Genomic DNA, 25,406 nt, shown 5'->3' on the forward strand with positions numbered 1-25,406 from the left:
TACAGTGCCCAGGGGTGCTGGAGGAGGGGTGATTGAAGAGATGGAAGAGACTCTTCCATCACCTCACTTCCACCACCGGGTGGCGATGTAACACTAACATGCTCTCCTGGATCCCGATCACATGCCATATCCAGGGCCGGTGCTACCATGGAGGTAAGGGCCCCAGAACCTGTATGGGCCCCCAAGGTGTCTCCTCCCCTAACTGTTGCTTTCCAGGGCCTCTGAGTCTCACCTGTGCTGGTGGGCAGATGAGATGCTACACTGCTAAAGGGCCCAGTAAGGAAATTTGGCTGCTATAATGGGCCCCTATTGCTGCTTTTTGGTCGAAGGTGTCTGTCGGAGGGCCCCTGGGTTAATTTTACCCTGGGGCTCCACTGTTACTAAAACCGGCCCTGGCCATATCATGTGATTGGAACCGAGAAGACATGTCAGGATTACATTGCCGCGGCAGTGGAGGAAGATGAAGCTGATCCAGCCGTACGGACAGGTAACCATAACAGCTCTCTGGTGCCCGCTCTGCATACTCTGCTGAGCCTGCCAGGCTGGCGAAGGCACAGTTCCCAATGGCAGGAAAAAAATTGTCCCTGCAGCCAAATTAAGTTTTCCTTTATTTGGCTGTGAAAGGGTTAAAAAAGGAACTGTCTCTCCTGATCAGGGACAGTGGTGAGCTTTGCTGAGATAGTTTAAGATAATCTTTTCTTGTTGTTTTTCATCTGTACAAGGTGCGGCTCTTGTGAAGTGAGAGGAACTCGGCTCTCTGGTTTCGCTTTCTCTTCAGTTTCTGAGAAATGTGATTGCGGTTACAACTTACAAGATGTAACAGAGTGACAAAGGTGATATAATATTGCTGAACTATGAGAACGGTGAAGAGCTAGAGACACAAATAAGATACAGATGATCCAGCGGACAGTGAGACGCAGTCACACCTCCCAGAGAGCTGCTGGGAAGAAAGTAGGTAAGCGTATCTGAGCTTCAATTTAAAAAAAATGGAAAAGAGGGGCAGCTTTAGATGCAAAAATATAGGTCAACCTCAACCCCTGGGTCTGTGACATCTCCATTAATAGGCAAATCAGGGGCGTAACAATAGGGGATGCAGCCCCTACACCCGCTGAGGGGCCCAGGGCCGTTCATGGCCGTTTTGGGGGGCTGGAGGGGTCGCAGAATGAGGGGAAAGCCATGGCCACATATCGGCAGGGAGGGGGGACGGTCCCCCCTCCCTCACCTCAGGCTCTCCCCTCTGCGCTCCCCTCCAGCATCAATTAGTGTCTGTGCAGGCGGGAAGGAACAAATACCTTCCTGCATTCCACCACGGATGTTCCTCTCTCTAGCGTCTGACGGTACTTCCTGTATAGCGTCAGACGCTAAAGAGAGGAACATCCGTGGAGGAACGCAGGAAGGAAGGTATGTGTACTAATTGATGCAAAGGGGAGAGCCTGAGGTGAGGGATGGGCCGTGTCCCCTCCCCGCCGATGTGTGGCCATGGCTTTCCACTCATGCTGCGACCCCTCCAGCCCCCCAAAACGGTCCTGAGCTGGCACCTGTGGGGGGGCCCTCAGAATTTCTGCAGGGGAGCCCGGTGGGTCCTAGTTACACCCCTGAGGCACATGCCACTCTTCCAGGGAATCTGCAATGGTTAATAAAAGAACACTAGAGTGAGGCAACATGGCCGGGTACCAGATTGCACTCTTGCTTTGGGTCACTTCAACAGTTCAAATCTGGGTCAGGACATTAACTGCATGGAGTTTGTATGTCCCTCCTGTGTGTGTGTGTGTGTGGGTAAGCTTAGTTGCCCACCACAGAGGGGTTAAGGTTAGTTGCCCACTGGGGGATGGGTGTATGGGTTAAAGGACCACTATCACGAGAAATTGTAAAATTTTAAATACATGTAAACATATACAAATACAAAGTATTTTTCTTCAAGAGTAAAATGAGCCATAAATTACTTTTCTCCTATGTGGCTGTCACTTACAGTAGGTAGTAGAAATCTGACAGTACCGACAGGTTTTGGACTAGTCCATTTCTTCTTGGAGGATTCTCAGCAAGGCTCTTATTCTATACTAGCTGGTCGCCCGGCGTTGCCCGGGTATGTAATTGGCTAGTGTTAGCTCTGCCCACTTTTTCTAATCCTAACACACAATTACTCAATGATGACCTAGTTTGTGAGCTTTGCGGTCTTTGGCATCAATAATTGGCATTGAAATGAAATAAATCTAATTGGCTGTGGCTCCACCCCTTTGAAAATCAATAGGTGAATTTTGATTAGCTTTTGTAGGCTCCACCCACTTTTCTGAATATTAATCCCAGTCACCCCGTGACCAACTGTGCAAAGTTTAAGAACCCTGCCATTGACAGACAGTGTAAGAATGACTGCAGTTTACATTCTGGCAGTGACATTTGTATTTTTCTCCACCCACTTATGTCCTAAAGTTTCCCGGGTATGTATTTGGCTGCTGTTGGCTGTGGCCCCTTTTTCTAACCCTAACACACGATTGTCAATAGTCAATGACCAAGTTTGTATGATTTGTGGTCTTTGGCATGAATAATTTTCATTGAAATGAAACACATCTGATTTGCTGTTTGTGGCCCCACCCCTTTTCTAAATATTTAACCCCAGTCACCCAATGGTCAACTGTACCAGGTTTGAGGCTTGTGCCATTAACAGTGCAAAATGGCAGCAATTAAATATTTGCCTTGAAAATCAATAGGTGAATTGTGATGGGTTTTTGTAGGCTCCACCCACTTTTCTGAATATTAATCCCAGTCACCCAGTGACCAACTGTGCAAAGTTTTAGAACCCTACAATTAATAGTGTAAGAATGGCTGCAGCTTACATTTTCCCAGTGAAATTTGTGTTTGTTTCCGCCCACTGATGACTTGGCATTGCCCAGGTATGTATTTGGATGGTGTTGGCTCCACCCACTTTTTCTAACCCTGACACAAAATTACTTAATGACCAAGTTTGTGAGCTTTGCGGTCTTTGGCATCAATAATTTGCATTGAAATAAAATAAATCTGATTGGCTGTGGCTCCACCCATTTTCTGAATTTGAACCCCAATCACCCAATGGCCAACTGTACCAGGTACAGGTGATTAACAGTGCAAGAATGGCATCAATTAAATATTCCCCTTAAAGATTAATAGGTGGATTTTAATTGGCTTTTGAAGGCTCCACCCACTTTTCTGAATATTAATCTCAGTCACCCAGTGACCAACTGTGCAAAGTTTGAGAACCCTACCATTAATAGTGTAAGAAATGCTGCAGTTTACATTTTCTCAGTGAAATTTGTATTTGTCTCCGCCTACTGATGTCCCGGCATTGCCCGATTATGTATTTGGCTGGTGTTGGCTGCGCCCACTTTTCCTAACCCTAACCCTAACACACAATTACTCAATGACCAAGTTTGTGAGCTTTGCGGTCTTTGGCATCAATAACCTGCATTCAAATGAAACAAATTATATTGGCTGTTTGGGGCTCCACCCCCTTATATAAATTTAAACCCCAGTCACGCAATGATCAACTGTACCAGGTTTGAGGCTTGTTCCATTAACAGTGCAAGAATGGCAGCAATGAAATATTCCCCTGAAAAATCAATAGGTAATTTTTGATTGTTTTTTGTAGGCTCCACCCACTTTTCTGAATATTAACCCCAGTCACCCAGTAACCAACTGTGCAAAGTTTGAGAATCCTACCATTAACAGTGTAAGAATGGCTGCTGTTTACATTTTCCCAGTAAAATTTGTATTTGTCTCCGCCCACTTATGACCCAGCGTTGCCCGCTTATGTATTTGGCTGGTGTTGGCTGTGCCCACTTTCCTAACCCTAACACACAATTAATCAATTACTCAATTACCAAGTTTGTGAGCTTTGCGGTGTTTGGCAACAATAATTTGCATTGGAATGAAACAAATCTGATTGGCTATTTGTGGCTCCACCACCTTTCTGAAATTGAACCCCAGTCACCCAATGATCAACTATACCAGGTTTGAGGCTTGTGCCATTAACAGTGCAAGAATGGCAGGTTTGAGGCTTGTGCCATTAACAGTGCAAGAATGGCAGAAATATTCCCCTTGAAAATCAACCAACTGTGCAAAGTTTGAGATCCCTACCATTAACAGTGTAAGAAAACCAAAAGTTTGCTTTCTTAAAACAGAAAGAATTTGCGATTATTCAGGTTGGAGTGAGCTTAAAATGTCTCCCAGTGCATCACTGTTAAATATATGCAAATTAACCATTGTTACCCTTAAAAGCTAAATACACCTCCAGAACTGCTAGAATTGAATGATGTGTCCGCTTGTTAATTTGTACAGAGCCATGATAATCCAACATGCATACAGACTGTTTTGGATTGTTTGATCCTCATCAGTGCATGGCATGGATTAATGTAGCTCTATGCATTTGGGCTTGTAACACCCAGAGGTACAGACTAACCAGCAAGCTCATGGTGACCCAGAACTCATTGGAGTGTGTAAGGGTCCTAAAAGCCCCCTTACTAAGATGTTAAGAAAAACAAAAGTTTGCTTTCCTAAAACAGAAAAAAATTGCGATAATTCAGGTTGGAGTGAGCTTGAGATGTCTCCCAGTGCATCACTGCTGAATATATGCAAATTAACCATTCTACCCTTAGAAGCTAAACACACCTCCAGTGTAACAGTGTAAGAATGTCTGCAGTTTACATTTTCCAGTGAAATTTGTATTTGTCTCTTTTTGGTTATGAGAATAAAAAGTATCCTATACTTTATTCCAGGTAATGTACTATGTGTGTGCCAAATTTCATTCAAATCCGTTCAGCCGTTTTTGCGTGATCGAGTAACAAACATCCAAACATCCGAACTTTCCCATTTATTATATTAGTAGGCTTAGTAGGATAAAGACATTCCCTTAAAAGGATTTATGCAATGGGCTGGTCAGCTTCCCTGCTCACTTCACTTTTTTTTGGCAGGTGAACAGAGAAACTGCCATTCACTAAGTGCTTTTGAAAATAAACAAAACCCTGAGAATCTCCTAAGACGAGATGGGCTATTCAAAACCTGTCGGTTCTGTCAGATTGCTACTACTTACTGCAAATGCCAGCAACATAGAAGAAAATAAATTTAGGTCTCATTTTACTCTGGAAAAAACTTACTTCTTGTATGTATGTGTTTATGTATATTTTAAATTTAGTGATTAGTAGAGTTGGGCCGAACCTCCGATTTTCGGTTCGCGAACTTTCGCGAACCGGGTTCGCGAACTTTCGCGAAAGGTTCGGTTCGCGTTATAGACTTCAATGGGGATGCGAACTTTGAGAAAAAAAAAATAATTATGCTGCCCACAAAAGTGACGGAAAAGATGTTTCAAGGGGTCTAACACCTGGAGGGGGGCATGGCGGAGTGGGATACATGCCAAAAGTCCCCGGGAAAAATCTGGATTTGACGCAAAGCAGCGTTTTAAGGGCAGAAATCACATTGAATGCTAAATGACAGGCCTAAAGTGCTTTCAAACATCTTGCATGTGTATACATCAATCAGGTAGTGTAATTAAGGTACTGCTTCACACTGACACACCAAACTCATCGTGTAACGCACCGCAAACAGCTGTTTGTGTAGTGACGGCCGTGCTTTACTGGTGCGCACCATGGCGAGAGTGCAGGTTTTGGTGGCTTTACAGCCCATATGGTCACCTGGCTGATGTAGCTGAATGACAGAACAGTGACTGTCCAGCTGATCAAATTTGGTCTGACCACAATGAGGCAACGACCTTATTATCGTGGGTGTGCCCCCCGAGACACTCATCTAGGCGCCGGTCATTGCTCCATTGTGATACGCAAGCCCCTTCACCACGGCAAGGTAATGATCACGAAGGGGAATGGGCGCATGTACATGCCTTTTCTTTTGTTGTTGCAGCTGCCCGCAGTGCAGCCAGAAAAATTAGGCAGTCATGTACACGCACCCGAAAAATTATTACAGCGGCCGCTGCTAGCAGCGGCCTAAAAAATTCAGCAATCCGCCTGAAGCCCCGGACCCTGTTGGTGGTGGCGGAGAAGGTAGTCAAGCGGCCTGCAGGCAGACATGCTGTGTGGAGGGACTGGGAGCGACTTAGTCTTCTTGGGGCAGGCCAGGCAGCCAGTCACACGGCGTGCAGGCAGAGATGCTGTATGTGCAGGGACTGACTTAGTCTTGGGGCGGGCAGCAGCCCTCCGGGATCCATGCCTCATTCATTTTGATAAAGGTGAGGTACTTAACACTTTTGTGACTTAGGCGACTTCTCTTCTCTGTGACAATGCTTCCAGCTGCGCTGAAGGTCCTTTCTGAGAGGACGCTTGCGGCAGGGCAGGAGAGAAGTTGGATGGCAAATTGGGACAGCTCTGGCCACAGGTCAAGCCTGCGCACCCAGTAGTTCAAGGGTTCCTCATCGCTGTTCACAGCAGTGTCTACATCCACACTTAAGGCCAGGTAGTCGGCTACCTGCCGTTCCAGGCGTTGGTGGAGGGTGGATCCGGAAGGGCTACGGCGAGGCGTTGGACTAAAGAACGTCCGCATGTCCGACATCACCATGAGATCGCTGGAGCGTCCTGTCTTTGACTGCGTGGACACGGGAGGAGGATTAGTGGCAGTGGTACCTTGCTGGCGTTGTGCCGTCACATCACCCTTAAAGGCATTGTAAAGCATAGTTGACAGCTGGTTCTGCATGTGCTGCATCCTTTCCACCTTCCGGTGAGTTGGTAACAGGTCCGCCACTGTGTGCCTGTACCGAGGGTCTAGTAGTGTGGCCACCCAGTACAGCTCATTCCCCTTGAGGTTTTTTATACGGGGGTCCCTCAACAGGCAGGACAGCATAAAAGACGACATCTGCACAAAGTCGGATCCAGTACCCTCCATCTCCTCTTGCTCTTCCTCAGTGACGTCAGGTAAGTCAACCTCCTCCCCCCAGCCGCGAACAATACCACGGGAAGGTTGAGCAGCACAAGCCCCTTGCGATGCCTGCTGAGGTTGTTCTCCTGCCGCTGTCCCCTCCTCCTCCTCCTCCTCCTCCTCCCCCAAAGAAACACCTTGCTCATCATCCTCTGAGTCTGATTCGTCTTCTGCACACGACTTCTCTTCTTCCTCCTCCTCCCCCCTCTGTGCTGCCGCAGGTGTTGAGGAAACAGCTGGGTCTGATGAAAATTGGTCCCATGCCTGTTCCTGCCGTAACGGTTCCTGGTCACGCTCATTCACAGCTTCATCCGCCACTCTACGCACAGCACGCTCCAAGAAGTAAGCGTAGGGAATTAAGTCGCTGATGGTGCCCTCACTGCGGCTCACCAGGTTGGTCACCTCCTCAAACGGCCGCATGAGCCTGCATGCATTCTCCATCAGTGTCCAGTTGTCGGGCCAGAACATCCCCATCTTCCCAGACTGTTTCATTCTACTGTAGTTGTAGAGGTAGTGGGTCACGGCTTTCTTCTGTTCTAGCAGGCGGGAGAACATGAGCAGGGTCGAGTTCCAGCGAGTCGGGCTATCGCAAATGAGGCGTCTCACCGGCATGTTGTTTTTGCGCTGAATTTCCGCAAAGCGTGCCATGGCTGTGTAAGACCGCCTCAAATGCCCACAGAACTTCCTGGCCTGCTTCAGGACATTCGCTAAGCCAGGGTACTTTGCCACAAATCTTTGAACCACTAGATTCATGACATGTGCCATGCAGAGTATGTGTGTCAGCTTCCCCATATGCAAAGCGGCAAGCAGATTGCTGCCGTTGTCGCACACCACGTTACCTATCTCCAGGTGGTGCGGGGTCAGCCACTCATCCACCTGTTTCTTAAGAGCAGCCAGGAGAGCTGCTCCAGTGTGACTCTCCGCTTTGAGACAAGCCATGTCTAAGATGGCGTGACACCGTCGTACCTGGCATGCAGCATAGGCCCTGCGGAGCTGGGGCTGTGTAGCTGGAGAGGAGAACTGCCACTCAGCCAAGGAGGAGGAGGACAGCGAAGAGCATGTAGCAGGAGGAGAGGAGGTGGCAGGAGGCCTGCCTGCAAGCCGTGGAGGTGTCACAATTTGGTCCGCTGCGTCCTGCTTGCCATCGTTCACCACCAGGTTCACCCAATGGGCTGTGTAGGTAATGTAGCGGCCCTGCCCGTGCTTGGCAGACCAGGCATCCGTGGTCAGGTGTACCCTTGACCCAACGCTCTTCGCAAGAGATGACACCACTTGCCTCTCAACTTCACGGTGCAGTTGGGGTATGGCCTTTCTCGAAAAATAAGTGCGGCCTGGCATCTTCCACTGCGGTGTTCCGATGGCCACAAATTTACGGAAGGCCTCAGAGTCCACCAGCCGGTATGGTAACAGCTGCCGAGCTAACAGTTCCGCCACGCCAGCTGTCAGACGCCGGGCAAGGGGGTGACTGGCCGAAATTGGCTTCTTCCGCTCAAACATTTCCTTCACGGACACCTGACTGCTGCTGTGGGCAGAGGAGCAGGAACCGCTCAAGGGCAGAGGCGGAGTGGAGGAGGGTGCCTGTGAAGGTGGAAGGGAGAAAGCGGCAGAAGCAGATAATGCACCTGATGGAGGAGGAAGAGGAGAAGGAGGGTGGCTTTGCTTTTGTGTGCTGCTGCTGCTTTTGCTCAGGTGGCCATCCCATTGCTGTTTGTGCCTTTTCTCCAGGTGCCTTCGTAAGGCACTTGTCCCTACGTGAGTGTTGGCCTTTCCACGGCTCAATTTTTGTTGGCAGAGCGAACAGATGGCTTTGGTCCGATCTGAGGCACACACATTAAAAAATTTCCACACCGCTGAGCCACCCTGGGATGTGGGCACTATGGGGACCTCAGCAGCTGATGCTGAAGGGCAAGTTGGCTGGCTGTACATAGGTGGCAATACATGGTGCCGGACACTGCCACCAGCTGTTTCTGACGAAGAGCTGCCCCAGCTTCTTTCAGCAACTTCTCTCCTCCTCCTACTCTCTGACTCCCCCTCTGAACTGTCCCCCTCTTCATCTCCTCTATTGGGTACATACAGAGGATCCCTATCATCGTCATCATCGTAATCATCCTGCCCAGCTTCGCTTGCCTCAGACAAATCCAAACATGCACCAACATCAGTAGGTCCTTCATCCTCCTTACACGTTTCATCCATAATGTTGCCGCGTAACTCAGACATATGAGCTGGTGAAAATTCATCTGGCTGTAACAACAATGGCTGTGCATCAGTGATTTCACCACTAAATAATTCTTGCGAAGTGTCAAATGCAGCGGAAGTGGTGCTAGTAGTAGCACTGGTGGCTGAGCAAGATGAGGTGTTCTGTGTCGCTAAATACTCAACCACGTCCTGACAATCTTGGGAGGTGATGGGACGTGCCTTCTTCCGCGCACTGTACTGTGGGCCAGGTCCACACGAAATTACATTTACACGACCTCGCGCAGACCTGCCGGGTGGCCTTCCTCTGGCTCTGCCACTACCTCTTCCTCTACCTGTTTTGTCCATATTGGGTATGCACGGAGTGGTATATCACACTGCGTGCACTCACGTAGGTAGGTGGGTTCACTTAACTGCACAGGTATGCGCACTGATGCGGTGGGTTCACTGAACAGAACAGGTATACAGTGGCGGGTTCACAGAACAGGTATGCAGTGGCGGGTCCACTGAACAGAACAGGTATGCAGTGGCGGGTTCACTAAACAGAACAGGTATACAGTGACGGTTCACTAAACAGAACAGGTATGCAGTGGCGGGTCCACTGAACAGAACAGGTATGCAGTGGCGGGTTCACTTAACTGCACAGGTATGCGCACTGATGCGGTGGGTCCACTGAACAGAACAGGTATGCAGTGGCGGGTTCACTTAACTGCACAGGTATACAGTGGCAGTTCACTAAACAGAACAGGTATGCAGTGGCGGGTCCACTGAACAGAACAGGTATGCAGTGGTGGGTTCACAGCACAGGTATGCAGTGGTGGGTTCACAGCACAGGTATGCAGTGGTGGGTTCACAGCACAGGTATGCAGTGGTGGGTTCAATGAACAGGTATACAGTGGTGGGTCCACTGAACAGAACAGGTATGCAGTGGTGGGTTCACTAAACAGAACAGGTATGCAGTGGCGGGTCCACTGAACAGAACAGGTATGCAGTGGCGGGTTCACTAAACAGAACAGGTATGCAGTGGCGGGTCCACTGAACAGAACAGGTATGCAGTGGCGGGTTCACTTAACTGCACAGGTATGCGCACTGATGCGGTGGGTCCACTGAACAGAACAGGTATGCAGTGGCGGGTTCACTTAACTGCACAGGTATACAGTGGCGGTTCACTAAACAGAACAGGTATGCAGTGGCGGGTCCACTGAACAGAACAGGTATGCAGTGGTGGGTTCACAGCACAGGTATGCAGTGGTGGGTTCACAGCACAGGTATGCAGTGGTGGGTTCACAGCACAGGTATGCAGTGGGGGGTTCAATGAACAGGTATACAGTGGCGGGTCCACTGAACAGAACAGGTATGCAGTGGTGGGTTCACTAGACAGAACAGGTATGCAGTGGCGGGTCCACTGAACAGAACAGGTATGCAGTGGCGGGTTCACTAAACAGAACAGGTATGCAGTGGCGGGTCCACGGAACAGAACAGGTATGCAGTGGCGGGTTCACTAAACAGAACAGGTATACAGTGGCGGTTCACTAAACAGAACAGGTATGCAGTGGCGGGTCCACTGAACAGAACAGGTATGCAGTGGCGGGTTCACTTAACTGCACAGGTATGCGCACTGATGCGGTGGGTTCACTGAACAGAACAGGTATGCAGTGGCGGGTTCACTAAACAGAACAGGTATACAGTGGCGGTTCACTAAACAGAACAGGTATGCAGTGGCGGGTCCACTGAACAGAACAGGTATGCAGTGGCGGGTTCACTTAACTGCACAGGTATGCACACTGATGCGGTGGGTTCACTGAACAGAACAGGTATGCAGTGGCGGGTCCACTGAACAGAACAGGTATGCAGTGGCGGGTTCACTAAACAGAACAGGTATACAGTGGCGGTTCACTGAACAGAACAGGTATGCAGTGGCGGGTTCACTTAACTGCACAGGTATGCGTACTGATGCGGTGGGTTCACTGAACAGAACAGGTATGCAGTGGCAGGTTCACTAAACAGAACAGGTATGCAGTGGCGGGTCCACTGAACAGAACAGGTATGCAGTGGCGGGTTCACTTAACTGCCCAGGTATGCGCACTGATGCGGTGGGTCCACTGAACAGAACAGGTATGCAGTGGCGGGTTCACTAAACAGAACAGGTGTGCAGTGGCGGGTCCACTGAACAGAACAGGTATGCAGTGGTGGGTCCACTGAACAGAACAGGTATGCAGTGGCGGGTTCACTTAACTGCACAGGTATGCGCACTGATGCGGTGGGTCCACTGAACAGAACAGGTATGCAGTGGCGGGTTCACTTAACTGCACAGGTATACAGTGGCGGTTCACTAAACAGAACAGGTATGCAGTGGCGGGTCCACTGAACAGAACAGGTATGCAGTGGTGGGTTCACAGCACAGGTATGCAGTGGTGGGTTCACAGCACAGGTATGCAGTGGTGGGTTCACAGCACAGGTATGCAGTGGTGGGTTCAATGAACAGGTATACAGTGGCGGGTCCACTGAACAGAACAGGTATGCAGTGGCGGGTTCACTTAACTGCACAGGTATGCGCACTGATGCGGTGGGTTCACTGAACAGAACAGGTATGCAGTGGCGGGTTCACTAAACAGAACAGGTATACAGTGGCGGTTCACTAAACAGAACAGGTATGCAGTGGCGGGTCCACTGAACAGAACAGGTATGCAGTGGCGGGTTCACTTAACTGCACAGGTATGCGCACTGATGCGGTGGGTTCACTGAACAGAACAGGTATGCAGTGGCGGGTCCACTGAACAGAACATGTATGCAGTGGCGGGTTCACTAAACAGAACAGGTATACAGTGGCGGTTCACTGAACAGAACAGGTATGCAGTGGCGGGTTCACTTAACTGCACAGGTATGCGCACTGATGCGGTGGGTTCACTGAACAGAACAGGTATGCAGTGGCGGGTTCACTAAACAGAACAGGTATGCAGTGGCGGGTCCACTGAACAGAACAGGTATGCAGTGGCGGGTTCACTTAACTGCACAGGTATGCGCACTGATGCGGTGGGTCCACTGAACAGAACAGGTATGCAGTGGCGGGTTCACTAAACAGAACAGGTATACAGTGACGGTTCACTAAACAGAACAGGTATGCAGTGGCGGGTCCACTGAACAGAACAGGTATGCAGTGGTGGGTTCACAGCACAGGTATGCAGTGGTGGGTTCACAGCACAGGTATGCAGTGGTGGGTTCACAGCACAGGTATGCAGTGGTGGGTTCAATGAACAGGTATACAGTGGCGGGTCCACTGAACAGAACAGGTATGCAGTGGTGGGTTCACAGCACAGGTATGCAGTGGTGGGTTCACAGCACAGGTATGCAGTGGTGGGTTCACAGAACAGGTATGCAGCCAGACAGGAACAAGCTAAGCCTAACTAATCTTTCCCTGAGAGACAGTCTGCAGCAGCTCGCCCTACTCTGACTAATGCAGGCACACGAGTGGCCGTAATGGCCGCCGCTGCCTGCCTTATATAAGGGGGGGTGGGGCTCCAGGGGCTAGTGTAGCCTAATTGGCTACACTGGGCCTGCTGACTGTGATGTAGAGGGTCAAAGTTGACCCTCCATGTGCATTATGGGGCGAACCGAACTTCCGCAAAGGTTCGCCTGCGGGGCGCGAACGCGAACCACTGAAGTTCGCATGGAACCGTTCGCAGGCGAACCGTTCGGCCCAACTCTAGTGATTAGTGGTCCTTTAAGGTCTCCTCCCCACCAGGGGTGGTTAAGGTTACTTTGACGGCGGTAGTGGGGGATTAAAGATTAGGCACCACCAGGCAGAGCCAGGACAAGGTCCTCCAGCACCCAAGGCTGAGACACCAAAGTGCGCCCCTCCATCCCTGCCACCCCAGCCGTCACACACTGATTGCTATTAGATTAAGAGGCGCCCCAGGGCCCCAACACCTTAATCTCTAGTTATCTGGCTTGCAGTCACTGCCATGTATCCCCTTTTCTTATTTCTCTCAGCTTTAAACACAATAGGGAAATTATAGCTGAGTGAGTTGTGCGCGCCTCCTATACTTCGCCCTGAGGCTGGAGCCTCTCTCGCCTCTGCCTCGGCCCGGCCTTACCACCTGGGGAGGTGGAATAAATATTAAAGTTATTTTATTATATGAATTCAGTAGTAGAATATAGTATATACTTATATTTTATGGGATATCCTGGTATTCATTTTACTAGACAAAAAAATAGAGGTTACAGTGGGACTAGCAGCATAATCGGTATTAAAAGTGATATTCATTCATTTCCCATGTCTCCTGAGGCCTATATTACTTGCTGATAAATAGAATAATGGCTATATCTGGTATCCTTAGTAACAGGTGCTATTTTTATATGTACATGCATGTGGCTAGTTTATTCAAACTGAAATGTGTTGCAATAGATTAGGGAATTTGCCCGGGCAGTTAGAGTTCTTTTTCTTATTTGGACTTAAAAGAGTTGCGAGGGGATGGAATTAAAAAATAAGCTTTACTTACCTGGGGCATCTTCCAGCCCCTAGAAGTCATTTGTGTCCCTTGCCCCAGCTATGGTCTTCTCCTTGGTCCCACTGCGCGCTGGCAGCCTCAGAAGGATGGGCGACCTGGTCAAGTCACGTCTTCTGTACGTGTGCAGATGCGTGCCCACATCACCAGGAACGTACCGCTCCTGCACAGGCACAGTACACTGATGATGTGGCACATTTGCACACAAGCACTAAAGACGTGATGGGCCAGCGATCCTTCAGGGACACAGGAGAAGACTGGAGCTGTGGCAAGGGACACAAATGACTTCTAGGGGCTGTAAGAAGCCCCAGGTAAGTAAAACTTAATTTTTTTTTTACACCTCGTAACTCCTTTAGGGCTTGTTCACACTATGAGCATTTCCAATTTTTTTTAGCTTTTGCGATTTTAAAATTAGCCTTAGAAGCGCTCTTGCAATGTTGCTGTAAGCGAGTGTACTCACATGAGCGATGAGCTTTCTTTCCAATCGTAAATGCGGCTCCTGCACCATTTTCTGAGCATTTGCTATTCAATACAAAGTATAGAGAAATTGCAAAGTGCTTGACAAAGTGCTTTGAGAAGCAATTTCCCAAGCGCTTTTATGAAGAAATACATTGGCCTCAATTCACTAAGATCATGCTGGAGATAATAAGGCAAGAGAAAACTTTCCACCACACAGTGAGAGAGTTATCTTATCTCTTCATTCCTTAAGTTACCTCCTCTGTAGTTAAGTTACCTCCTCTGTAGTTATTTTCACACAGAGTTAATTAACACAGAGTTAAGATTGAAGAGTTAACTTAAAGAGAAACTCCGACCAAGAATTGAACTTTATCCCAATCAGTAGCTGATACCCACTTTTACATGAGAAAAATAATGATTTTCACAAACAGACCATCAGGGGGCGCTGTATGACTGATTTTGTGCTGAAACCCCTCCCACAAGAGGCTCTGGTACCGTACGGTACTCTGGGCAAACTGCCACAATGTAACAATGTTCACAGACAGGAAATAGCTGCTTATAGCTGTCTGTTAAAGCCAGACCAGCTAGAAACAGCTACATAATCTGCCCACAGTAACAATGTCACCATGTAATACATGTCAGAATGTGAATCTGGGAGAGGAAAGATTTTACAATGAGCAAACACTGACTAAATCATGTATACATAATTATTGTAAAAATGAAGCACTTTTTTTTATTACATTATTTTCACTGGAGTGCCTCTTTAAAGACAGAAGAGTTAACTTTAGGTTTGCCTGAGTTAAAATGTTTCCTGAATACTACATTCCTTATCACCATGGTGACAACTCTAGAAACGTTATTAAAGACAGGAGATAAGCTTAGTGAATTGAGGCCATCTATATATATAATAGAGTAAGTGCCTCAACCTTCAAGCAAGAAGAAGAAGTAGCGCCCTGCCCCCAGGGCCGGTCCAAGCAAGAATAAGGGGCTGGTCCAAGAAAGAAGAAGAAGTAGTGTCATATCAAACCAAGGGCAAAGAGGGATAATTTGCATATTCAGTAGCAGTGCATTGTGGGTAACCACAAATGTTCACTTATAGCTAATTTTTTGCAGATTTGCTTCTGTTTTAAGAAGGAAAATTACACCAAGCTTTGCTTTTTTTAAGTAGGAGGGCTTTTTGGTCTCTTTTATCCTCCTATATACATTCTTAGTAGTTTAGGTCACCCTGAGCTGCTTGGTTACTCTGTTGTACTGGTCCAAGCCCTATCTCATCAGTGATGCTCATCTAGGTTCCAGATATCTGAGTAACCTGGATGTCTGACCATTTTTTACGCTATTCGGGTCAGATCCTGGATAGCTATCTGCGGATATCTGGATCTGAAATACTGTAACTAAGGTGATGATGTCCTGGAGCCAATCAGAGGGCTTCCAGCAGAAGCCCTAGCAACCAATCACAGAGGGGAACCCTGGCCAGCCCCACCTGACCTCATTGAGCCAATCAGAGGCCGCCTAGCCTCAGGGCTCAATTCCACTAGGGCGAATCCGCATGCGGGCACTGCATGCGGATTCGCATAGTTAATGTTAGTGGATGGGGCTGTTTCCACCTGTGCGGCGTGCGGGAGCGATTTGGCGGCGGGCCAAATCTGCACGGCGGGACCCACAGTTTTCGCCTGCGTCGGGAATCCGTGCGAATCGCCGCTAATGTATTTAATAGTAAAAACGCATGCGTTTGGTACATGCGTTTTTACCCGCGATTTCGCGTGCGATTTCGCACCCTTCCCAATGTTATTTTGCCCTGGCAGTGTCATGGTTAATTTCTCGCACGCGAAATCGCGGGTAAAACGCATGCGGAAATGCACCCGCATGCGTTTTTACAAGCGTCGGAATGCCGGCGAAATCGCGTCGCACTAGTGGAAACGGGCCCTAAGCCCTGGCACCCAATCACAGAAAGGAACACTGGCCAGCCCCCCTTGTATAATAAGGAGGGATGTCATGATGAGACAGATCGTTCTGGCTTGCTGAATGCTTCCTGAGAGACATGCTGCAGTGCTGGTGGCCTAGCAAGGGCTGCCTGTACACAGTTATAAACCTAAAGCTGTTCATTGATTAACCCCTTCACTACTCTATAGTAATCGTTAATTAGCTTGACTGATGTCTCATAGTGTGACAGTTAGAGTGTGTGCTGCACAGCTGCAGTGCTGCTGCTGGGCCAAGGGCTGTACACAGTGATAAGCTCAGTGATTAACCCCTTCACTATCACTCCACTATTGTTAATTCATTAATGTGTTAGTGTGCAGTGTGCACTAGTGTCTTCTCCTCTGCTGTCTGTCACTCTGCACTTGTCACGTGGCACTTGCCACGTGTCAAATGCCACGTGACACTTGGCAAGTGCCACGTACCACGTCCGTCATGCTCCTGGCACACGTTACAACCTGCTGCTGCTGCGTTGCCCTGCTCCTGCTGCCTGTGCAGCTCCCACCGCCAGGCCAGGGTGCCACAGGCCACTGATACCACCTATATTTAACCCAAAACAAAATTGCAGCATCATTTTTTGGAGGTGTCTTGACTGAAAACTGTCATGTCCCAGTTGTGCGGTTGGACTTTGGACACAATGTGGGCTGCACAACCGCTGTCTGGAATCTAGGCCTAATGTTAATTGACAGTCATTTTTTTGGGGGGGGGGGGGATTCGAAGCCCCCACATCATCAATTAGTGTTTCCCTTTGCAAAATAATGATGATACATGCCTCATTTACCCTCAAAACCCCTTTTAAAGCTATTTAAAGGGCACTTCCGGTTTTTCTATCCAGATATCCGAATAGGCCAGATATCCGCGGATAATGCGACCGGATATCCGCGTTCACGCGGATATCTAAAAGGCCGGATTTGGATATCCGAACCGGATCCGGATATCTAGGTATCCGGATTGGGGTAAATTCGGATTTTAAAAAGCACTATCCGAGCATCACTGTATCTCATACAGCCATATCAATCCCTGCTATGTACTGATGAGGACCAAAAGTCTGAAATAGGCTGTCACATGTGGGTTTGATATGACTGTGTAAAATTTAAAGCTGGGGGGCTAGTTGTATTTATTTATTTCCGGGTCAAAGAGTTCACTTCCTGACTGAGACCAGGAAGTGAAAAAAATCGCTCCATAAAAGCGCTTTTCTAAGTGAAAAGCGCAGGGAAAAGCACTTTTAAAAACGCTCAACAAATCGCTCAGCGCTTGCGATGGCGCTAGTGATTTGTAATGTGAACAAGGTCTCAAGGCTAGAACACACAACCAACAAATCAACCCTATTGTTGTCTGAATTTGGACAGTTAGACAAGTATGTGTGGCAAACGACTATACAAGCAAACGATAACAGTCGGTTTCCCCGATCCAACCAGTGGATCAACTCACATGACTGTTGGTCTGATATTGTGCAGTTGGGCACATGTGTACAAGTCGTTTGAACGACATGCACTTGTTTTGCATGCAGCCATATCGTGCAGTCCGTCATTCCGCTTGTGTGTGCAGTATGCAAATAAGTTGCATATGTATGATATCGGTAGACTTGGGAGCAGGATACAGCCAACATATATGGCTTATCCTGCTGCTGCACAAGTCCCGCCGGCGTTAATTACTATTCCCCCTCCAGGTCCATGTGGATGGTGGGGAATGATGTAATTTGGCTTCTAGCTATTGCTGGAGGCCGATTTACAGTGTTGTAAAAGTAACTTCAGCTCCGTCTTCTGACGGCGTCAAAGTTACTGACTGTGCGCCGCTATTGCCGTAATTCCGACTACATTCTATGGTGGTGCCAGCTGCGTCCAAATCTCCTGCACTGGATTCAACGTGCTCGAATAAGTTGGTCGTTCAGTACTTGGTGCGCAGAAAATACAGGTTTATTTGGGGGGTCAGTCTTGTCGTGGAGTTGGTCATGCACTTTGTTGGATATGTGTCTGAGCCTTTAGACTTTAAGATCTAGTACCCATGGATGTTTTTTATGTGGTATTGACCCCCCCAAGCCCTTTATCTGTGGTTTCCGGGCTCTTCTGTAGAAAAGTGGTTCTTCCGTTGTTCCAAGACGCTTTGTGTAGCACATCATAGTTGATGCTCCTGTCAACCACATCCATAAACTTAAATGGTAATGCTTGTTGAATGCTTTTCAACCACTTGCTAAGTGTTTGAAAAGCAGTTTTTGAACACTGGTACGTGTTTTGAAGGACTCAACATGGCCCTTTCCTATACGTCTTGCAGTACAATCCCTACAGTTGAAAAATGCTAAAAAAAAATGTGCACCTATTTTTTTCAGATATTTGACAAATGCCTTGCAAAGGCTTCTCAAACACTTGTCAGCCACTTGAATACTTAGTGATTATTAGTACTTGTTTTTAGGCACCTGGAAACCGTTAATGACTCGGGGCTCGATTCACAAAGCGGTGCTAACCCAGTTAGAGACTTTAGGTGTGTTAACCATTGCACCACACAGGTGAAAAGCCAGTTTAGGCGTGATAAGTTTAGGTGTGATAAGTTTAGGCATGATAAGTTTAGGCATGATAAGTTTAGATAAGTTTAGATTGTGCGCAAAGTCCTGCACGCAAAGCAGCACCATCAAACTCTATGCGAAGTGCACCAGACTTTGCTAGCGCAAAACTTTAGATCAGCTGTGCACTGCGGTGCTAACCCAGTTGGTGCTTAAACTTATCATGCCTAAACTTATCACACCTAAACTTAACATGCCTAAACTTATCACACCTAAACTTATCATGCCTAAACTTATCACACCTAAACTTATCATGCCTAAACTGAGTTTAGGCGTGATAATGGGCTTTTCACCAGCGTGCTAACTGTTAGCACCGCTTTGTGAATCAGGCCCTTGGAATCACCATCACCAATAAGATGCAAATAACAACGAGTTAAGGATCCTGCAACTTCTGCACACAATGTTTTCAGCTTGAATATAGGCTTGAATTCCATGCTGCATCATTTTGCATACAATATTGCATAGTCCTGCATCAACTTTGACTTATTTGCATCGACTTGACCATCCCTAGTAAACACACCTCAACAGAACCATCCCTAAGCCTTGTTCTTGACTACTAAATTAATCTCATTTTTAGTAAGGAGTAGTACAGTTTGGTACATACACTGGATACTTAGTGCCTGAAACAACTTTAACAGTTGTTTGTTTATTGAATGAGGGCTGTACAGGTACGTTGTTTGCCTCTTGGCTGATCAGCATGTGCTTCTCTATGGGGAAAGCAGGGAGGTGTGATTGGCTTCATTCTGTGAGAGCTTCCATTGATGTTTTCACAGGACAAAGAAGCACAAAGTCAGCATTATCCATCCTAGCGAATCACAGAAGAGGAAGCCCAATAGTGAAGCTGGGGATTTGTTCATGTAACTCGATTGGTAATATGGGTATCCATAGTCCACAATATTAATTGTGGCTATGGTGGCACCAAATGTATAATGTGGGTGCTTGTACATAGCTGAACTCTGGCTAACATCGGAGGTCTGCAAGTAGCGGTTCACAGAGTTTGGCTACTATGTAGCTTAACTCAAGATAGTGCCAGAGATGAATAGAGTTTGACTATGATATAGCTGAACTCCAAATAGCGGTTCAGGTCTTTAAGTGGTGCCAGTGTTTTGGCTATCATTTAGCTGAACCCTGGATATCGTCGGAGTGGGGTCACAGAGTGGCACCAAACTCAAGATGCCTGCAAAGGTATAGGCAAGGTTAAGTAATGGGGCACCTGGTTTTTTGCCATTATGTTGCCGAACCCCACATCAGCCAATGGTGCTTGGACATAGATAGCGGGGAATGTTTAGTATTAGGTGCAAGTAGGGGGAAGTTAGTGTTAGGCATAGGTTGGAAGGAGGTTAGTGTTAGACGTAGGTAGTGGGTTAGTGTTAAATGTAAATGGAATGTTACTGTTAGGCATGGGGTGGTAGTGTTATGTGTAGGCAAAGGGTTAGTGTTAGGCATAGATAAGGGGTAAGTTAGTGATAGGGGAAGGCAGGAGAGGGAGGTTAGTGTTAGGTGGAGGTAGGGGCGGGCTAATGTGAGAGATTGTTAGAGAGGTTAGGTAAAGTGAAAATATAATATTGGTAATTTGATATTCTACTATGTAATTCTATATTTTAATACAATCCCTTGATGCCTTAGAATAAGAATATGCATGTTCATGATTATATGTAACATCTAACGTGAAGGTTAAAGTTCTATTCAATTCACCGAACATTGCTAGCCTACTAAATAACATTGAGCCAGCAACCTCCACTTTCTGAAACTCAGCTTATTACCAGTTAGTAACTCTTTATTCCAACTGTGAGGTTATTATAATGTTATCTCTTTTTCCCCAGCTTACTATGGCTCCCATTCCAAAGATGACCAAGCCCATCTGTCTTATTGAGAATGTCCTTGGTAACAGGTTGCGTGTCAGCGAGGATGCCAAAAGCATACTAGAAAACATCTCCCAACCACTGGTGGTGGTGTCCATCGTTGGACCTTATAGGTCTGGAAAGTCCTATCTGATAAACAAGTTATCTGGACTTCCAATGGGTAAGAAGCAGAGAAATAACTATTTTATAGCATAGGAACATTGTTATGTTGTATTTAAGGGACTAATAGGCGACTCATTTTTAAAAAATATTCTGCTGAGCTAGAAATCATTGAAGGACATACACACTCTGAAAGCTTTATTGGGAACATTAACCAGATACTAGTCAGGTCCTTGTGTGCCCTCAAAACACCCCCTATTCTTTCTGAACACAATATATACCTTTGACCTTGTTTTACAGTGGCTTAATAGTTTCACCTCATGTCTAAACACTGTAAAATGCATGAACATGAGCACCTAGTGTGTCTACAATACCAAAAAGCAGTTTTTATGAAATGTAAATAGGCCTATATTCAATTCATAATTTCTCTTGAGTTTTCTCCAAGGTGAAATTTTGAAAATTGTAAATAAAATGCTTAATTACCAGCAAGAAAAAAACAATACAAAATAAATTTGATTGTACTTTTCACCTACTTTTTGGTACTTTTTTCTGTTGCAAAGCCCTGAAATAGACTTTCAAATGAGGTGCATTTTGCTCTGGCTTTGATCTCTCTGGCACTTTATTCGGCCTGAGGAAGTGGCCTGAGACCCATGAAACGCGTTGCCAAGTGCACATTAAAGTTAATTGTTTACCATTTAAATTTGTCATCCTTGAGGTAAGCCACTTATTTTTTTTTTAATTTTAGCTGTTTTTAATGCAATTTAATCATACTCTTAGTGCCTCTTTTACCCTCTTTGTGTTACCTATTCCCTCAGACAGGAGGGGTATTCTCTTCTATCTGATCAGGTGGCTGACACCTCCCCTTTACAATCTAGCACCTTTTGCACCAAGAGAGCGACCACATCCAATTTGACAGGATACCCAAGTGGAGTCGGGTTTGGGCATCGCCACTCTGCCTACAGTGGTTGGTTTGTTGCACCTCAGCAACCTCCCTGTATGAGTACCTCTACCTACTCTACATCATCCATTGTTGTGACTAACTGCACCATCAGAGCTCCCGTTGTCTCTGTGTTTTTTGTTACCCTCTAGGGTGTTTTCTGTTCTTCCTACAAACCAAGTCCTGAAAAGTTATTCTAAATCAAAGATGAAAAATGTTCTCCTAGGAGAAAACTCAGGAGAAAAAGTTAATAGCTTATGGGCCATAGTCTCAAAACCCCAACCCCCCATTAAAAAATAAGCCTTTAGTACCTGGTCTCATTACCGCTAAGCACACAGCCAGCTGTGCCAACACATCACAATAACTATGCACACTAACACACTGCTCCTGGACTCAGATGCTGCTATGATATGACATTTTAGATTCGTCCTTGCAGGAAATTGCCTACTGAGAGTTTTGGTTTCATACATGGATATAGTACAGTTCCCATTTATGCACTGTCCTTTGAAATAGGACAGTGCAGCAGATTATATGGTGTTTGGAAGAGACTGATAAAATGGAGCTTACTACTCCAAGCTTTGCTTCAGTGTCCGGCTTCCTATCCATGTTAGCCAGCATGCATGGCTTGCAGCACGCTAGCTCTAGCTGTCTCTTGGTTGAACTGCAAACATCTGGAGCACTGGTGTTCAGTCCAGTTTGTCCAGTTGCGTTTGTGCACATGGTTAGACAAGGTTTTTTTTTAGGGTTTTGAGGCTATTTATGTTTCAGTAAAGCTGTTTTGGTATTTTAGATGCTGTTGGTGCTTTTTTGTATGCACCATTCTGTCTGGCATGGACTTCTCAAGATGTTGGAAACATTCTGGTCCATGTTGCTGTGATTGCATCACACATATTCTGCATATGTGTAAGCTGCACACTCATGCTATAAGGCTCATTTGATCTACCATATCTGAAACAATCTGGACTGCTGCCACAAAATTGTTTCAGCAGTAGCACAAAAAGACTTGGATCTACCCAGAGGTTGTTTGCAATCTACCGGTGGATCACAATCTATGCAATGCCCCCCCCCATAGTACGGTATATAAACAATAAAGACACACTATAAATTATGAGATGAATGCTAATGTATTATAATTACCATCCTAAAATCAGTATATGTTAACTACTGAGTAAAGATTGAAAGATTGGCTGCTGAGGAGGACATAGTTAGTTTGCTCCAAAACACTAAATTTGGCCACACATGATACAATAAAATGATCCAATTCTACGGCAATTCGATAAAAACGATCATATTTCCTGAAAAATGGAGAGCTTTTTTTTCTTATTCAAGGAAGAAATCTGATCAGATTTGCTGTTTTTATTCCATAAAAGTCGATTGGGAGTGGTAGATTTTTCAGAAAATTGAATGGCTGGCTCTCCCCCGGAAAAGCTGCGTGCTGTGCGCAGACGTGCGGGCACACTCCTCCTCCTTTTTTTTTTTTTACACCACGCAAGAGCAGCATCATGCCCCCAGCTCTGCGCACTGCATCCCTGTTGCCCTAGCAACCACAGCCGGCTGAACTGCGCGTTTGTGCACATGGTTAGACAAGGGGTTTTTTTTAGGGTTTTGAGGCTATTTATGTTTCAGTAAAGCTGTTTTGGTATTTTAGATGCTGTTGGTGCTTTTTTGTATGCACCATTCTGTCTGGCATGGACTTCTAAAGATGTTGGAAACATTCTGGTCCATGTTGCTGTGATTGCATCACACATATTCTGCATATGTGTAAGCTGCACACTCATGCTATAAGGCTCATTTGATCTACCATATCTGAAACAATCTGGACTGCTGCCACAAAACAGGCTAAGCCTTTGGTTTCCCACTGTTACTGTAAAATTCTGACTCCACCATTTGAGCCTCTCAGCAGAAATTGAGTTCCTTCAGAATAGACTACCATCTAGTAGGAGATGAATAAAAATAGCCATTCTGCCAGAGATCATATAGTAAGGCCACAACAACACCTGCTTTGGGGGGAGGTTCCATGAATTGGAAGCATGGTAAGTAGTTGGGGTCCTATTTTTTGTGGTTGACCACTACTAAAAGCCTACATTATAAAAGAGAGGGAATATTACCCTTTATTAAAAGAACTGCATCACACCATTCTGAATCTACAGTGACATCTATGGAGAACTTTACAATGTTTAGAGTGTGATCTGGTTCTTCTGCAGGTGGTCACTCTGTGGGGCACACAGTTGAAGCCAATACAAAGGGCATTTGGATGTGGTGTGTTCCCCATCCTACGAAGCATGGCCATACTCTGGTACTGCTGGACACAGAGGGACTGGGAGACCCCGAGAAGGTAAACTGCGCAGGAAACCACAGAATGAGTTTATCTGAAGGTTCTTTTCACATATTCTAACACAAACACCGAACATCTAGATCACGCTCTTCTCCTGGCAGACTCAAAGCGCCATGGTCATATCAAAAGAGAGATAGATCCTACTGCACATCGTTCTGTGTTCTAGTCTAAACAACAAAAAGGTATGCAGTTGAAGCTACTGATGAAGCAGAGTGGTCTGTACACACAGACAGGCATCCAGTATAACAAGTTAGAACTCTTTACTGAAGAAAGCAGAGATAAAACATACACCACCATCAGGTAATGCAGCTTACTTAGAACAGAGAGAAACACATAATGAATACAGGAAATAACAATGCCATAGAGATCACATTTTACAGACAGTGACATATTGTGGTTGTTTTACTATACTGCAGTTTAGGTAATAATTATGTTGATACTTTCAACAGCTACTTCATTTTTATTTTGATAGAGAGCATGGATTGTTATTTTTTTTTGTGTTGTTGAGGCTTGTGTGTCTTCCAGGGTGACAAAAACAATGACTGTGTGATCCTGTCATTGGCCATGCTGATGAGTAGTGTTCTCGTCTACAACAGTAAGGGAGCAATAGACCAAGATGCCCTGGAGAAACTATAGTATCCTTTCCATCTGAAGATAAAGATTAGGTACATGTCCATATCTGGTACATTCTTCTTCCATAATTGATTCTGCAGCTAATAAATGAGTTTAATTCAAATGGATCCTGTCTACCCCTTTTATAATTACGAATGTGACCAGTCCTTCATAGTTACTCTCATTTTAGAGTTCACACAAAATCCTGACCTCTAAGGAACCCAAACAATATTCAAGTTACCTACTTTGGTGAGGAATATTTTATCTTTTGTAACCAATCTGATGAAAGGACATTGTAACAGTATTAACTACAGAAAAGGCTGTACCACCAAAATATACAGCATTGCATTATTAGTCATAAATGGTATTACAATTAATATCTCTAGAGCAAGGGTGTCAAACTCAAAGACAAAGTGGGCCATAATTGAGCTCTGGGACCAAGTCGCGGGCCGACCTCAATGTCTCAATGTCTAGTGGCCACCTCCCTCCGATATGAAGTTCCCCGGTGTCTAAAAGCCCCCCTCCATCCCCTATACAGTTCCCGGATGTTTAGTTGTCCTCCCTCCCCTATACAATTCCCTGATGTTCAGTGACCCTCCCTCCCCTATACAGTTTCCTGGTGTCTAGCGGCCCTCTCCTTCCCTATACAGTTCCCTGGTGTCTAGTGGCCCTATTCCCTCCCCTATAGAGTTCCATGGTATCAAGTGCTGTCCCCATCCCCATATGGCTTCCCTGGTGACCTAGGGCTTACCATACAATGTAGCTTCTTTGGTGGTCTAGAGAGGGCCAAACATAATGCAAAGTGGGAAACCACCTGAGGGCTAAATCTGATGACTCAGAGGGCCAGATTTGGCCGACGGACTGGAGTTTGACATGTATGCTTTAGGGGCAACCAAATGTAAGACGCTACAATTTTCTTAAACAGACAACAAGTTCTAATTAGGTCAATTGGGCACCACAATAGTAAAATATTGTTATTGATTTAATT

The 25,406-nt window shown here is 46.3% G+C and overlaps 1 protein-coding gene across 1 annotated transcript; it reads left to right on the forward strand.

Moving 5' to 3' along the window:
• Positions 1–744: 744 nt before the first annotated feature.
• LOC137526013 (guanylate-binding protein 1-like) lies at positions 745–24,442 on the forward strand. The gene is made up of 4 exons (XM_068247223.1): positions 745–951; positions 20,397–20,595; positions 23,676–23,806; positions 24,332–24,442. Exons 1-4 carry the CDS (start codon positions 895–897, stop codon positions 24,440–24,442), a joined length of 498 nt encoding a protein of 165 aa, XP_068103324.1. The 5' UTR covers positions 745–894.
• The last annotated feature ends 964 nt before the right edge of the window (positions 24,443–25,406 follow it).

Source organism: Hyperolius riggenbachi, chromosome 7 (assembly GCF_040937935.1).
Source record: "Hyperolius riggenbachi isolate aHypRig1 chromosome 7, aHypRig1.pri, whole genome shotgun sequence".
Taxonomy (NCBI): Eukaryota; Metazoa; Chordata; class Amphibia; order Anura; family Hyperoliidae; genus Hyperolius; species Hyperolius riggenbachi.